The sequence below is a fragment of the Pelobates fuscus genome, chromosome 6, assembly GCF_036172605.1.
Source record: "Pelobates fuscus isolate aPelFus1 chromosome 6, aPelFus1.pri, whole genome shotgun sequence".
In the NCBI taxonomy this organism is placed as follows: Eukaryota; Metazoa; Chordata; class Amphibia; order Anura; family Pelobatidae; genus Pelobates; species Pelobates fuscus.
The window spans coordinates 163,919,975-163,937,866 of record NC_086322.1 but is presented as its reverse complement, the minus strand read 5'-3'; the positions used below and the strand labels follow the sequence as shown (position 1 = coordinate 163,937,866).

The 17,892-nt window shown below is 39.9% G+C and overlaps 1 protein-coding gene across 1 annotated transcript in view; it reads right to left on the bottom strand.

Annotated features, from left to right (window-relative positions):
* Positions 1-17,892, bottom strand: part of LOC134615541 (microsomal glutathione S-transferase 2-like) — a 107,401-nt gene that overhangs the window by 17,094 nt on the left and 72,415 nt on the right. Inside the window, exons 2-3 of the mRNA XM_063460079.1 lie at positions 14,785-14,884; positions 4,079-4,149 (exon numbers count right to left, since the gene is read on the bottom strand). Of these exons, the coding sequence (XP_063316149.1) occupies positions 4,079-4,149; positions 14,785-14,884 (171 nt within the window). The remainder of the gene's footprint in view (positions 1-4,078; positions 4,150-14,784; positions 14,885-17,892) is intronic.

The following is a 17,892-nucleotide window of genomic DNA, read 5'->3' as shown; positions in this document are numbered from 1 at the left end:
GAAGGATGGGCCTCTCTCCTTTTGAAATCATGTATGGGCGACCACCTCCCGTACTTGGTAACTTAAGGGGGGACTTGAGTCAGTTGGGAGAAGGAATTACCCGGCAGCAGGTTGTAGAGTTGGGTAAGACTATGGAGGAGGTACAGAAATGGGTACAAGATAGATTACCTGTGAATATTTATCCCCCTGTTCATAGTTATCATCCAGGAGACCAAGTGTGGATTAAAGAGTGGAATAATGTACCGTTAGGGCCCAAGTGGAGAGGTCCTTATGTTGTTCTTTTGTCTACCCCTACAGCGATAAAAGTAGCCGAAGTAACTCCGTGGATACATCACTCCAGGGTTAAACCAGCAGCAGTCGATTCTTGGCAAATTACAGCAGATCCAGAGAATCCCTGCAAGATCCGGTTGAAACGCACTACTCAGTCGGAGTAACGAGGAATTATTGTGGATTACAAATTTTATTGTTACAGGTGTGAGTGAGAAGGCCATAATAAAGCCTGTCCGCTTACCAACACATAGTGTATAAGCCAGGAAAGTCTCGAAGGGACACCTGTGAAGACGAGCAGAACTCCATTCCCTGCAGCCCTCACATCCTGGAAGCTGAGGTTCCATCGCACGGACGAAGACTGAGGATGACGGCGAAAGATGTGCTTTTGATTGTGTTTATTTATATGTGTTTTTATATTCAGGAAGGTAGAGGTACCGACACTCCTAGCTGTGAGGTATGCATTAAGACTACGAGAACAGGTAACCATATTTCCCAAACCCTAATTTGGCATTCACAATACGAATGTAAAGGAGAGGTATCAAGATGTAGATACCTAAATATAGACTATAGTGTGTGCCATTTAGGAGTAGGAGAACCTAAGTGCTTCAGTCCAGAGTATCAACCTCGTACAATTTGGTTGACTCTCAGGAATGGAGATCCTCAGGGGACCCTAATTAATAAGACGGTGTTAGAATCCGTACATTCTTCGGGTGTTCTGCTATTTGATGCATGTAAGGCGATATCAAGTGGTAGAAAACCGTGGAATGTATGTGGGGATCTTAGATGGGAGAGGACGTATGGGTCTAATGATAAATATATTTGTCCCAGTAGTAAAAATAAATATGTGAGTCCTAGATGCCCAAATAAAGACTATAACTTTTGTCCATATTGGTCTTGTGTGGGGTGGGCGACTTGGGGACAGACAGTAGATAAAGACATGATAGTGACTAAGTTGCCGACTAGCCCTTATTGTAAGTCTATGGAATGCAACCCAGTCCATATACTTATTAATAACCCCGACAAGTTCCTAGATAAGTATGGAAATTTATTTGGGTTTCAGATATACGGGACGGGTTTAGATCCTGGGACATTATTGTTTATAGGAATAGAGACTGATACGGTATCCTCCCAGACTCATCAAGTATACCATTCCTTTTATGAAGAGATGAGTATAGATAATAAGATCCCCCATAACGCTAAAAACCTGTTCATTGACCTAGCTGAAAGTATTGCCGGTAGTCTTAATGTTACCAACTGCTATGTGTGTGGAGGTACTAACATGGGAGACCAATGGCCTTGGGAAGCAAAGGAGGTAATGTCCGGTTCTGAGGCAGTTGACCAACTAATATCTACACAAGCCGATTATCATTTGAGTGTTAGAGGTAAATCTGAGTGGAGATTAAAGACCTCCATCATAGGTTATGTTTGCATAGCAAGGAAAGGAATAATGTATAATACTTCTGTAGGAGAATTAACTTGTCTAGGGCAAAAAGCTTATGATGATGATACTAAAAATACAACTTGGTGGTCGGCTTCAAATGTCTCAGAACCATCGAACCCGTTTGCTAGATATGCCAGTTTAAAGGATGTGTGGTTTGATTTATCCATCACATCTACCTGGAGAGCCCCAGCAAATTTGTACTGGATCTGTGGTAAGAAAGCCTATTCGGAGTTGCCACAGGACTGGGAAGGGGCATGTGTGTTGGGTATGCTCAAACCATCCTTCTTCTTGTTACCGATTGAAACAGGTGAGACTTTAGGTGTTAAAGTGTATGATGTGAATCATAGGAAGAAAAGGGGACCCTTAGAGATAGGCACCTGGGAAGATAATGAATGGCCTCCCCAGCGTATCATAGATTATTATGGGCCAGCCACGTGGGCAGAAGATGGTACCTTTGGTTATAGAACCCCAATTTATATGCTCAACCGTATTATAAGATTACAGGCGGTGGTTGAGATTATTACTAATGAGACCTCACAAGCACTCAATCTTCTAGCGAAGCATAATACCAGGATGAGGACAGCAGTGTACCAAAATAGATTAGCCTTGGATTACCTTTTGGCAGTAGAGGGAGGTGTATGTGGGAAGTTTAACCTGAGCAATTGCTGTCTTCAAATAGATGACGAAGGGCAAGCAATAGCTGAGCTTACTAGCCATATGGTTAAACTAGTGCATGTGCCTACTCAGGTATGGAAAGGGTACAATCCAAGTAGTTGGTTTGGTAGCTGGTATGAGTGGTTTGGAGGGCTTAAGGCAGTGGTAGGTGGAGTCCTACTGATTTTACTGTTGTGTCTACTCCTACCGTGTCTTATACCCTTAGTAGTTAGGTCTGTGCAAAGCCTGATAGGAAGTATAGCAGAGAGGAAGGCTGCTGCACAGATAATGGCGATATATAAGTATAAGGCTCTAGATCAAGGAGAACCAATGCAGGAAGATGAGTGTTAAAAGATTCACATCATAAGATAAGTCTGGTCTGGTTCATGGTAACCTGAGGTATATGCAAACCAAGGTTAAGTGATGCCTCAAGTAATTGTGAAATATCAGAGGCATCAAAGGGGGGAATGTGATGTAATTCCAGTAAAATACAAGTTTAGCAGGCTAAGATTGCCACAAGGCATATGTATGTATATGTGTTTGTAGTATCAGTTAGTTAATTACACGTAGCTAAGATACTGTTATCACTGTACTGACCAGGTGCAGGAATGTAAGAACTGGAATTACGCGTCCCTCTCCTTTGTATCAGATGAGCCACGTGGTTAGACCGGATGGATGAGTTTAGACTCTATTTATTAAATAGGTTAAGGGTATGTGTGGGTGTAGTTAATTGTGGGAGGAGCTACAGTGCTATATAAGGAATGTACTCTATGTATTCAGTACTCAGACTTTGCTGTATTTTGGTGACGCTAGTCCCTCTGAGTCCCGATCGGTGATCCAATAAAGAATCTCTTCCTTCCTGAAGAAACCTGTGTCCATCTCTCTGTGCTTGGCTTCCGTCAGTTTCTCCGGTATCAATAGGGCTATAAGTACAAGGACATTGCGGTTTTAAAGTATATATTTTTAAAATTTATCAATAGTGACATTGTAACACTGTTATCTGTTATAAATCTCTGAATCACACCTTACATGTACATTTTTTTTTGAAAGTAGACAACCCAGGATATTCAATATGGGCTATGTCCAGTCTTTTTTAGTAGCCACTTAGTCCAGGGCCGGCCAAAGGCAATATCAAAGGATGCAATGCTGCCCCCCGACCCCATCAACAAAACAAAAAAAAAAAACACACCAAACAAAAAATGCCCACATCCATTAAGTTACACAGTGTGTGTGGTGAATGCAGTGTCTTTATAGTGGATGCAGAGTATGTTTATACAAATAGCCATTATGGGATAGCATGAGGCCCAAAAATAAGAAAACATAGTATCCAACATATATATACCTGTGAACATGTGAATTACACGTAGGCATGATGAAAAAGTAAGAGATGTGGTATACATAAAAAAAATTTAAATAAATAAATCTAAGTGCCATACACAAAGTGGTCAAACAATCATGAATGAACTGATGCAGTGAAAAGCCAGAAAGAAAAAAGAGAGCAAGGGACGGAGGAGGGAGAGGGGGGAACAGGATGGCATCAATAAGACAATGAAACATTTGTGATATATTTGACATACCTGTATATGCAGCAGGAATACATAACCTTATGTACTATTTTTAAATATTTGCACTGTTAACGTTAGGTTGTTTAATAGCATCAAGTTCCACAATACACTGCCCAATTTTAAATTTAATATACAATTAAGATTTTACCTTGGTTGCAGAACAAGCCCGCAGTCCAAAGGTCAATCAGGAATATTGCAGAGAACTCAATACAGTTCTGTCTAATGAAAAAAACAAAACAGGTGTTAAACTCAATAGTCATAATAACTGGTCCTACATTCCAAACATAAAACACAGTTCTGATAGCACTATGACCAAAGAGCCATAAGATAATTATAAGGAATCAGATTTCTGCTACTTTAACATTACATTCCGACCATTATAACCAGTCACATTCTAATACTTGTTCTTCACTCTTCAGACCCTGAGGGATCCTTGCAATCTTTTTGTCCACACAGAACTTGTGGGCTCTCTGGAAGTTGGGGGGTGGGTCTACCTCTAGGAGATTGGTGGCTCTCTTCACTCACGCCTCCTTGGTGGTATATCGGTACCCCTCCCCTTCTCCCACCGCACTTATTTCTCTCTTTCCCCTGCAAGGTTTTATTTTTCTTTGTATTGAAGGTTAAAAATAAATCTAAGCCATGATGATGAAGAAACAAAATGTGGTCATGAGGACTAATCCTCTGATCACTATACAATATGGTCTTTCAAAAAGATTTTGTCACCGACATAACCACCCCTGGCCAGACCACGACTGCATCATAAGGGATTGGTGACACAACCCCCCGACTGAAGTTCAAAGTTCAACAAGTAACAACAACCACATAAGCGCAGATAGTCTGTCATTCGACACATACTGCTGGTTTGATATTTAAGTTATGCGAAAAACAAAAAAGTTAAATGTCTTTGTTATATGGCATGCATGACAATGTTGGCGGACGAAGGATTACCTGTAATAAGTCAGAGATACTGTAAATGCCTGTGTCATATACTCAAGATACAACGAACATTGTATGCTTTTGATGTAACAGGACTTTCGCACAAAAATAAAGTATTGAGAAAAAAAAAAAAAGGTTTTGTATTTATGTACGCTACTCCTGTCTGGTTAGGTTACCATTCTTGCAAAATCGTATTGTTTAATAACTTGACACTCAATAAACAATGAAGAAAAAGAAAAGAAGAAGCACTCTGATTTTTAATAAATCACTCCATATATTAAATCAGCAAAAAAAAATCAATGTTTCAACCCTACTAGGTCTTTATCGAGATCTTGATAAAGACCTGGTAGGAACAAAACGTTAATCTGTGCTGATTTAATACACAGCGATTTTTTTTTTCCCAGTTGGAATATATAGCTATCGCCATTATTTAGTTGTGAATTCTCATTCGGACAAATGAAATGCAATGAATGCAATCCCACAAAGATTAGGGAACTATCTACTAAGAAACTATCTACTAAAAGACCAAAATTTCATTAACCCCTTCCCGCCGTTACGACGTACCATGCCGTCACGCATTAAATGGGCTTTAAAGCCGTTGCGACGGCATGGTACGCCGCAACGGCTTGCAGCCCCAGGAGGTGAGTTGTACTTACCTCCGCCGCGATCCTCTTCTGGGGGGCTGCCTGAGAGCCCAGGCAGCCCCCTTCCGGCAAATGAGGCCCCCGGGGGCCATGTGATCGCTCGCAAGAGCGATCACATGGCCCCCTATAGCTGGCTATGGATCTGCCAGCAGGGGGACGGTTTGAAATATCAGACAGTCCCCCTGCTGGTAGGAGGTGTAAAAAAAAAAAATGTTTAAAAATAAATTAAGGGGGGGGGCGTGGCTAGCTGAGCTACTGAGCGGTCGCATACTTGCAGAGCTCCCGCTCCAGAGACCCAAAATCTGACTTTATTTATCACGCCAGAGCTCAAAAACCTACCTTCTAGACACCTGGAACACCCCTCCGAGAGAGATGGGCAAAAAGCACAGAATAACGGCCCCAGCGGAGGGTCAGAAACACTGAGACATCAGGCTGTCCTTCTGCAGGCCGCCGCAGCAAGCCCGAACAGACATGGCGCCTCTGGAGCCACGCAGCTCAAGTGACTCGGAGCTTTCATGGGAGGATGAGACACATAAAAAACTCATCAGACCCACAGCGGAGTGCACCAGAAAGCGGAATCCGACTCCGATCAGTCCCCATCCACTAAGGGGGACATAAAAAAAACTCCTGCGGGACCCGAGAGAGGTGTGGAAAGCGAAACTCGCAGGAGTCCAGGAGGAAATAGGAGGCCTGAATCGCCGCATGGGAGCAATAGAGTCCCGAGAGGAGGAGAGGGGGAAACAGATTACTAACACCGACTACCGGGTCACTGCCCTCACACACCAAGTACAACTTCTTACACGCACGGTGACCTCCCTAGAAACGCGCCACCGATGAAAAAATCTCAAAATCCGGGGGGCCCCAGAATCGATAGGCCAAAAAGCCTTACTCGAGTATGCCAATAAAGTCCTGCAGGCACTGGGAGTCAGGACAGAAGGTGAATGGCCACCACTAGTGTCGGCCTTCAGGATCAGGAAGGCCCCCACAGCACCCGCGGACGCACCCCGCGACATCATAGTAGTCTCAAGGGACATTGCAGTGAAAACCGCTATCATGGCACGATCTAGACAAAACCCTAATCTGGTGATCGCACACAATAGGATCTTGATATACGAAGAACTGCCTTTCACTGTCCTTCTCGAATGGCGTAAATTCGCACCCATCACCCGGTCGCTCCGGGATCATGGCATAAAATACCGCTGGGGGCTGTCAGGAACCTTGGTGGTATCGCAGGGGTATGCAATACACACCCTGTCGGCCACTGAAGACCATACAGAGTTTTTAAAAGGACTCAATATACCAGCACCGACCCCCTCGGAGCAGCTCACGCTGGGGGACCAGAACACAGCGAACACCGCTACAAAGCAGAAAAGAGGAAACAGGCCTACGGGAGATGCACACCAGATGGGGCGGGAGGACCCCCCATAAAGAGACTCTCGTGCTCACACAGCCTACATTATCATCGAGGCTCCAGAGTTCCACGAAACCACGGCGGATTAGGGAGGACTCATGTGGATGATACAAACTCTCCAGTTAACCCAACCCCCTTGTTTTTTTTTTTTTCTCCTCTTTTTGGTTCTGTTACGCTTCAACCCGCAAGAGACTCCAACGAGCCCTACCAATGGAACGATAGTGACTACCTGTCTCGATGCCGCACGACACCAAAATGTCTATCTTAACCCCTCAGGGACCAACAGTTCTTGTCACTCAGTCTCCTTTAACCCCACGACACTCGCCCACACAATTAGTCAATAGGCTTATACTCATCCCACTGGGGAGGCCAGCCTATGCTACCGGGGTGCCGGCCATACCCCACATGTATGCATCATGACTCCATAAGAGTCACTAGCGAGCCCCACCAGGGCATGAACCTTAGTGGCACACAAGCCGCTCTACAGTCCCACCAATAGGGATCGCCATAGGCCCCACAAACGGTGACTCACCACGACACTCACTAAAATTCCAGATTATGACCGCTTAACCATATAACATCATTCATACTCATTCACTACCTCTTTGGATGAACTGGTGGCAAGGTAACGGGAGATATTAATGAATATGAATGCTCACAACGTTTACATTTTGCATTAACTCACTTTTCTTAGCCCCGTAAAGCTAGGCTTTTGTATAATATGTTCTTTCTTATGTGGAGTTGCCTAAAGTTCTCCTAGGCTTAGACGGTTCGTCCTACAGACACCCTACTTTACTGACAGCCCAAAATGTGTAGATTTTAAATAACGCTAACTAAATTGCATACCAAGTACTTTTCTTACAAGCTCATCTTGTTATCTACCACCGCAGATATTTACCACAGAACTTTATAGCTTACTATAAGAATGTGCATTGTGTTGACATGTCATGCCCTTGCAAACCGATGTCCCCTGTTAGAATGTGAATATATGCCTATGGGGCACAACACACGCATCTGTAACCGCTCTGTATGTATGCACCCAAAAGTACTGTCTACCGCACTACTAATGTCCAACTTGCATCATACCAAACACATTACAATCTATAAACAGAGCAACGCTCGCACATCCTCAAACACCACTACGACGCACACAGCACTTGTCCCAACATCACGATATCACTCTTTTCTTGTAAATATGTATGTTATTTATGTTTATCACAACAGCAAAATAGACAGTTAGCAAATGACTTCATTTTACCAATAGGCTTCTGCGTAAGCGATGAAGTGAACCATTACTGCATTGTAACTGTCTATGCTAAAATAAAGAATTAAAAAAATAAAATAAAATAGAAAATAAATTAAATATATTTATATATATACATATTATATATATGTAACGTCATACAAAGTGTATTTTAATATTAATATTAAAATACACTTAGAATGACGTTATATATAATATGTATATACTATATATATAATAGATGTACATATATATTATATATAAATACGTTTAATTAAAATAAATAAAATTATAAAAAAAAAAAAAATATTGAAACAAAATTTAATATAAATTATATATGCATATGTAATTTCATTCTAACTGTATTTTGTTATTAATATATATATATATATATATATATATATATATGTAACAAAATACACTTAGAATGACATTCTATATATATCTATCTAAATATAAAATACAAATAACCGCAAATATATATATATAGATAAATACATATAATTACATAAAAGATTACATTAGTATACACGTAGAATTTAAATAATCTTTTAACGTAATTATGTGATTTGATTAACATTTGATTGACATGCCTGACAACACAGGGAGAAAGTGCAGAGAATTTAATTCGCAAGCACTATATTTGACCCTGTAACTCTCCAAGACACCATAAAACCTGTACATAGAGGGTACTGTTTTACTCGGGAGACTTCGCTGAACTCAAATATTAGTGTTTCAAACTGGTAAATTGTATTACAACGATGATATTTTAAGTAAAAGTGACTTTTTTCGCATTTTTTACAAGCGAGCGGCACTTTTATGGTCTATATTATTGTTGTAATATGTTTTACTGTTTTAAAACACTAATATTTGTGTTTAGTGAAGTCTCCCGAGAATAACAGTACTCCCCATGTACAGGTTTTATGGTGTTTTGGAAAGTTAGAGAGTCACATATAAGGCTTGCATTTCATTTTTTTCACATTGAAATTTGCCAGATTGGTTATGTTGCCTTTGAGAGCGTATGGTAGCCCAGGAATGAGAATTACCCCCATGATGGCATACCATTTGCAAAAGTAGACAACCCGAGGTATTGCAAGTGGGGTATGTCCAGTCTTTCTTAGTAGCCACTTAGTCACAAACACTGGCCAAATATTTGTTTTTTGCTTTTTTTCCACACAAAAACAAATATGAACGCTAACTTTGGCCAGTGTTTGTGACTAAGTGGCTACTAAAAAAGACTAAACATACCCCACTTTCAATACCTTGGCTTGTCTGCTTTTTCAAATGCTATGCCATTATGGGGGTAATTCTCATTCCTGGGCTACCACACCGTCTCAAAAGGTAACATTACTAATCTGGAAAATTTCAATTTGAAAATGGAATGTTCTATATTTGACCCTGTTACTTTCCAAAACAACATAAAACCTGTTAATGGGGGGTACTGTTGTACTCGTGAGACATCGCTGATTACAAATATGTGCATTTTTTTGCAGTAAAACCTAACAGTATTATGACATTCACAGTTAAAATGTCAGACAGAAATGCACATTTAAAAAAAAAAATCTTATTTTCACACTTTTTTTATTTTATTCATAATAAATTATATTCCATATATGAATAGTTAATGATAGATTAAAGCCCTGTTTATCCTGAACAAAATGATATATAATAAGTGTGGGTGCATATAATATGAAAGAGGGGAATTACGGTTGAACAGACATATAGCGCAAATTCCAGTTTTTGTTTACGGTTTGTTTTGATCAGAACGTGCACTATTGACTCCGTCCTGAAGGGGTTAAAAAAAGTGTGGTTTTTTTTTCTCCAAGTTTAAAACGTAATCCAGACATGGCGAACTTGCTCACTGTGGAAAACAGACAATCTACAATACAATAATAACAGAGAAAAACATCTGCTTTCTTTAAGATATTATGTTATATATTTATTTTTTTTTGCTGCCGTCTCTTTATTTAAATAGTGTTGATTTATTTCATTTTTAGGATATTTTCTGTTATTTTGATTTAAGGGTTTATAACAATATATACATGAAGGTTTGTTATTACAACTGTGGTAATTACCCAATATTTGGGATATTGTACTGATATTGGATATGTTACTTTATGTTTTTATGTATTATGGCCTCTTTTCGCTCTTATGATGAGCGGTGGAACGCAAGCCTACATATCACCATGTCCGGTTTTAGCTTGAAAGCGAGGCTAGAGCCGCATTTCCGGTGACGTCACACGGAAGCATTAGGAGTGACGAACCCGGAAGCATGCTGCCGATAGGCTCGGATACATTGCGCGCCAACATTAGAGGAGTTTAAAAGAAGATTGGTACTTGATGGACGTTTATGCCTACAAGGAGTTTTACTTGACCCTGAGGAAGTTCAAGTTATTGAACGAAACGTGTAGGGCTCTTTAACAAAGTGCAGAGTTTTTATTTTATTTACTTGTTTTTATTTATTTATTATTTTGGATGCTGCCTTCTCCGGTGTTCCGGTTTGTTGGGATCCTGTGATTGAACCTATTTTATATGATGTGCCTGTTTTTCACTTCAATCTTGTAAGTGTGTCTTTATATTAAAGTGTCTATTTTGACTGAGATACTCTGCACTATTATTATTTTTTCTTTCCCTCGATATTTGCCCAGATGTTCCACAAGTCCTGAGGTTTCTACCTTTTTTATGATACGCCTACAATCAATTTTGGTTTGTGTGTGATTATTGCATTTACTCTCCACTTTATAATGTTTTTCTCTGTTATTATTGTATTGTAGATTGTCTGTTTTCCATATCATTTTGAGGACTGTGAGGAGTCCTTATCTACAGTACTTGTAGTACAAGGGTAATTGTTTTGGAGTTTTTTTTTTCCCTCTATCTATTGCCCACTAAGTGTGTGTTTTATCCACGTTTTGGTGTATCTGTACATTTCTGCAACTTGCTCACTGTGCCTAGAGGCCTAACAAGGCTGAATGATTATCTGAGGTTACTTTATCGCTCGTGCAAAAAGACACAGCCTGCATTTTGAGTCTGGAACGCCCTTTTAAGTAGAATAGGTCTGATATGCAAATGGTCCTAGTTCCTTTTGTACATCACAAGATGATTTAAAGCCAGCTTGAGATATGAGCGTGGAATTTTTTTAATGGGCAAACATACTGTGCCATGTTCTGTGGGGCAAAGTGACACTGTTCTTGTATGTACTTTGTTACATACATTACACACACACACACACACACATACATATACATACACAAATATAAAGTTTGCTTGTGGTGTGACGCAGGATTCTGGGGAGAGCTCTGGTGTGTCTAGGATGAGAAAAGGTTGAGGGGCACTGGTGCATGCCAACCATTCAGCTAGGAGTCAAATTTCACAGCGTAGGAAAGCTTTATAAAGTGTTGAAAACCAACAATTTAGTGCTCCTTTAATAAGGAAAAAGTAAACTGAAACACTAGGTAAAGAATTTTTTTTAAACATTTTTAAATAAAAACACGGATGTTCCCCTAGAAAAATAAGGGACTTCATGGACATTGAAACTGTAACGGAGCTCCGTGTACTCCGACCGAGTACCCTCCGTTGATGGATGCTCCTAGCGTTTCCTGAGGACTCCAAGCACTCTGGCAGACACCACAATCACTGAATCTGAGAAGCATATAAATCCTCTCAAGCCTCTGAATGCTGTAGACAGTTGAATAGGAACCATACAAATAGGTTTGCACTCCTAGCAGTCAAACTGGAACAGCATGCAATAAATCCTTCCCCCAATAATGAGACGACACTTCACTTTGAGGGTTAAAACAGGAACTCTGGACTGGCACATCCAGCCTGGCTTTTATTACAACTGTACACATACAGGCCACACCCAGGGGGAGGCCTAAAATAACCAATAGCATCACGGGTGCAACCCACACATCCCCTCCCCTTAGTGTGACACATAATCCCATTATTCATACAGTTTAAACTATACTTTTTACCCAATATTTATAACTTTAAAACCATACATCACATTCACATAAAAATACATATCCGCAATCAATCCATTCAGGGGAACAACATATTAAAAAATGGCATGAATCAGACCAGGGGTTCAAAAGTTAGTAATAGTATCTTTTTTTTTTTTTTTTAATTTCTTTATTTTTGTTGTGCGTGATATAACAATAGGCTCGGTCAGCCACAATAGCAGTTCCAAGCAGTAATGTAATAAACAGTAATAACATAACGTGGCATAGGAGTATACAGCACATTTTTAGATTTGGATGATAACATATTAGGGTCCAACGCTTCAACAGTATATATAGGATTAGACAGGTTAAACAGTGGTATTGGTAGGTGCACAGCTTTTTATATCGATTTTTGTTGTTATGAAAACATGCTTAGTACAACTAATGAGTTTCAGGCAAGTAATCTAGCTTAAACGTGTAACAGTAGTGTATTACAGGATAACGTCTCATGTTAAACAGGCTGGGTGTGTGGGGGTACCCGTGTTTTTTTTTTTTGTTTGTTTTTTTATATAAGCCGGTTGACAAGTAACCTCATATGTTAATTCGCTTTGATAGTTTAGTTAGTTATAACAACTACGCATTGAGACAGCTAGGCTATACTTTTTATGTTAACAGGTGGTACCTGGTAGTTGATAATGCTTATCATATGATAAGGGGAAAGCGTGAAGTATGCACTGATAGGGCACACTTACGATGTACGCTAGGGGCAGCGGGTTATCTGCTGTGGAGACCGCAAAGATAGGCGCGGGAATTCCGTAATGGTTGAACAAATGTGTAGCGGTAGATAAACTGCACAATTCCTAATAGTAGCGTTAGACCAGAAAAGTTGCACTTTAGAGAGCGGCAACCTTGCTATAAGAATTGCATTGCATGCCTATCCTGGTGCCTGTGCTTACACTGAGATAAAAAAAAAAACAATTATAGATTAGCAAAGAAAGAAAGTAACAATAGAAAGAGAATAACAGCAGTCCCAATGATGGTTATTTGCTGAGAAGGGGGGACTAAGTGTCTTGTCAACCCTTGCCTGTTCGGGGTATGTCATCGCCCCATGGTGCAGTCAGTGTCCAGAGAGCCTGCAGTCCAGATATGGCAACGTGCCAGGTGTAGGCAAGGCGTTCGCTGGGGTGTATCGCTGTAAACCTGCGCCATGCTTTACTTTACTGATTGTATGAGTGTTGGTTAGTCCCGGTTGCAGATCTCCTTGCTTGGCTCGGTTGCGGGCTGCTTGGTTTCCTGCGCGGCCGGTTTGCTATGTCCGCCATTTTGGGTCTGTCTCGAAAGGCTGTGCCTCTCCGGGTGTTGCGCCTGGAGTTGGTAAGTAGGCGGTGTAGCCGATGGTGTTTGCTTGCTGGTTGCCCCATGATGGTCTTTTTCAGGCCTTGACTGCTCTCTGTAGGTTTCTCTTTTGCCGCCTTTGGAGCGGCCCGGTGAGGATGCCTGCTCGTCTTGGGAGTGAGGTCCGGGAGGGGAATTACTGCTGTCCCTCCGGCTTCCCCTATTGAGCCCTGTGTAGTGCTGTCTGGTGGCGTACCTTGTGCTGCTGGCCAGAAGAGTGCCTCAAGCTTCTCCCATAAAGCGCTGAATAAGCCATTGAGACGGAGCTCAGTTTCTTCCTTGGCACTGTACATGGCTGCGGCGTGCGGGCTAGACGCCATTTTGCAGGCCTCAGTGTCGTTTTCTCGTTTCAGAGGTCCTGTCGCTTGGGTACCCTTCGTTAGGGAGACTGTAAAAGGGTGGTCCGCGATAACCCCCGCTGGATCTTGGGGGGGGGGAACGAGGGCTCTGGGTCCACGGTCTCAACGTCATTGGCGGCAGGAGAGCGGCCGTCTCCCCTGTGCCCGCCATGCTAGTAGGCCTTGCTGGGGTGTCGGGTGCGTACCTGTGGATACGTCGCTTGACGGGTACCGATTTGTGCACCCCGTTGTCCCCTTGCTTGTGGTGGGTTTTTTGTAGCTGTAAGTCGCCTTTAGAGTGGTACAAATTGCCGTTCAATCGGTTTGAAGCAGGAGCTCATGCAGCCTGCGACCGTTCAGCATGGCCTCCAAGCCCCGCCCCCCGTAATAGTATCTTTTAAAACCCCTGTCAGCATGACTTTCCAGCTCAGACCGGTTACCTCCCACAATGCCTCACAATCCCTCCCCTCTGGCCTGGAGATAATTGGGGAAGGAATCTAATTATCTCCAAGGACTGAGGCAAAACTCCATTACCCACATGGCAGACAAAAAGACAGTAAAAGACATAAAATTACATACGGATACATTTAACACATAAAACACACATTTCTACATATCCCCAGTTTAACCGAACACATAAATACCTACATAATATTTAAGACAGTATTACTGTGATATGTTACAAAGTCTTAAAGGGACATTATTCCCAAATGTCCCAATATGTCCACGGATGATTCTAAAAGGGCCAGCAGCAGCAATATAAACTAAAACATGCCCAAATATAGTTCAAACGTACCAATTTTCCAGGGGCCATAGTCAGCAGGTAGGAGGCAGGCAGCCAGGCCCCTCCAATGTCCCGTGGCGAGGCGGTTTCCGCCACAGAAACACAGGTGATGTTTATGAAATAGTAATAAAAATATATTATTTTTTTAGTTTTTCCAGGACTTACTGTGCTCTGAGGGTTCTCTCAAATTCTGGAGAACCTGTTACTGCAGGAGGAATGACCTTGTATTTAATTCTGCATTTTCCTACCAGGTTGGCAAAGTAAGCTAGAATAAAATAAAAAGTAAAGCGTTATATAAAGAAGAATAAAGCAACAAAATGATGAAGAAACATAAAAAGTACTTTAAAGTACTCAACATATCTCAAAACAGTATGTGTACCAGAAAAAAAAACAACAAGTAAAATAGGCGCTAACCAAATGTCTACAATAAGTCTTTATAAATTTATAAACACCACTTCCTATGTGATTAAAAGCTGCAACCTTAACCCCTTAACACCGCAGCCAAATGTACAAGTTGTGAACGAAACAAAACGTAAACAAAACCTGGCATTTGCGCTATATGTCTGTCCAACCGTAATTCACCTCTTTCATATTAAATGCACCCCCCCCTTATTATATATAATTTTATTCAGGGGAAACGGGGCTTTCATTTAATATCAAATATTTAGCTATGAAACATAATTTAATATGAAAAAAATGGGAGAAAATAAGATTTTTTTTTATTTTTTTCGTTCTACATGACATTTTAACTGTCAATGTCATAATACTGTTTGCTTTTACTGCAATAAAATACACATATTTGTATTCAGCAAAGTCTCACACGTGTAAAACAGTACCCCCTATGTACAGGTTTTATGGTGTTTTGGGAAGTTACAGGGTCAAATATAGCGTGTTACATTTGAAATTGAAATTCGCCAGATTGGTTACGTTGCCTTTGAGACTGTATAGTAGCCCAGGAAATAAATTTACACCCATAATGGCATGCCATTTGCAATAGTAGACGACCCAAGGTATTGCAAATAAGCGATGTCCAGTCTTTTTTAGTAGCCATTTGGTCACAAACACTGGCCAAAGTTAGCGTTCGTATTTGTTTGTGTGTGAAAAATGCAAAAAACACCAATTTTGGCCAGTGTTTGTGACTAAGTGGCTACTAAAAAAGACTGGACATACCCCATTTGCAATACCTTTGGTTGTCTACTATTGCAAATGGTATGCCATCATAGGGGTAATTTTCATTCTTGGGCTACCATAGGGTCATAAAGGCAACGTAAGCAATCTGGCGAATTTTAATGTGAAAAAAATTAAACACAAGCCTTATATTTGACGCTGTAATTTTTGAAAACACCATAAAACCTGTACATGAGGGGTACTGTTGTACTCAGGAGACTTCGCTGAACACAAATATTTGTGTTTCAAAACAGTAAAAAGTATTGCAGCAATAATATCGTCCCTGTAAGTGCTGTTTGTGCGTGAAAAATGCAAAAAAACTTCACTTTTACTGGCGATATCATGGTTGTAATACATTTTACTGTTTTGAAACACTAATATTTGTGTTCAGCGAAGTCTCCCGAGTAAAACAGTACCCCCCATGTACAGGTTTTATGGTGTCTTGGAAAGTTATAGGGTTAAATATAGTGCTAGCAAATTAAATTCCCTATACTTTCGGCATGGGTGGTCAGGCAGGTCCCGCTAATTGTAATTAATTAGGATACCTAATTATGTAAAATTATTACATAAATATATGTGTAGAATTAATATATGTATATATATATATATATATATACACACATATGTGTATATATACGTATATATATATTTTTTTTAAATATTTTTATTTATATATAGGTATATATATAGTGATATATACGTATATATTTATGTATATAGATATATATATTATTTCGTTCTACGTGTATTTTGATATAAATATATATATATTAATATCACAATACAGTTAGAACGAAATAAAACACATCTATATATTTTTTTATATTATTTATAAATATATATATATATAACAATAATTATATATATATTTAATCAGTATCAGTCTACGTGTAATTTGATATTAATATATATATATATAATTATGTATATATATATATATATTAATATTAAAATACACCTAGACGGTGTATGTGTGTGTATGTATATATATATACTTAGATCATATATATATATATTATATATATATATATTAATATATATATATATATATATATATATATATATATATAATCTAAGTATAAATTTTTTTTTTTACACTTTTAACATTATTTTTATTTGATTTTCAGCCAGCAGGGGGACCAACTGTCATTACAGTTGGTCCCCCTGCTGGCAATACAGAAGCCAGCTATACCGGCCATGTGATTGTGAGGTCCTCGCAAGGACCTCACTCTCACATGACTGGGAGGGACCGGAGGAGGAAGATGTGCCGCGGGGGGGCTCCCTGGGAATCCCCCCAACCGCGATAGCCGGCGTGGGACCGCCGGTGACCGGGTAAGTTACTAAAAACCGGAGGGCGTACTATTACGCCCTGCGGCGTTTAGAGCCGCTTTTAAAAGGACGTAATAGTACGCCCTCCGGTCTTAAGGGGTTAAAAGTGCAAATAGCTCACAAAAAACACTTAAAATAACAAAAACAAAAAGGTGCGCTGTGTCTTTAAGACAATATAAAAAAATGTCAAAGTGCAACACAAAATTGTATTTTGCAATATAACATCCGTGTACAACAATGATGTCTTAAATGAGGTGTAAACCCATTTTTTGCTCACCATAAAATAAAAGAGCACTTACAATATTCGCAACTCACTAGTAGGTATTTCTCTCCAACGTTCAAAGTATATACAATATAAACAATACTTTGAACGTTGGAGAGAAATTTCTACTATTGAGTTGCGAATATTGTAAGTGCTCTTTTATTTTATGGTGAGCACAAACGGTTTTACACCTCATTTAAGACATCATTGTTGTACACGGATGTTATATTGCAAAATACAATTTTGTGTTGCACTTTATGAAAAATATTTATATTGTCTTAACCCCTAAAGGATGGAGCCAATTGTACAAGTTGTGATCAAAACAAAACTTAAAACAAAATCTGGAATTTGTGCTATGTGTCTGTCCAACCGTAATTCACCTCGTTCATATTAAGTGTACCCACACTTATTATATAAAATTTTGTTCAGGAGAAACAGGAGTTTAACCCCTTCAGGACGGAGTCAATAGTGCACGTTCTGATCAAAACAAAACGTAAACAAAAACTGGAATTTGC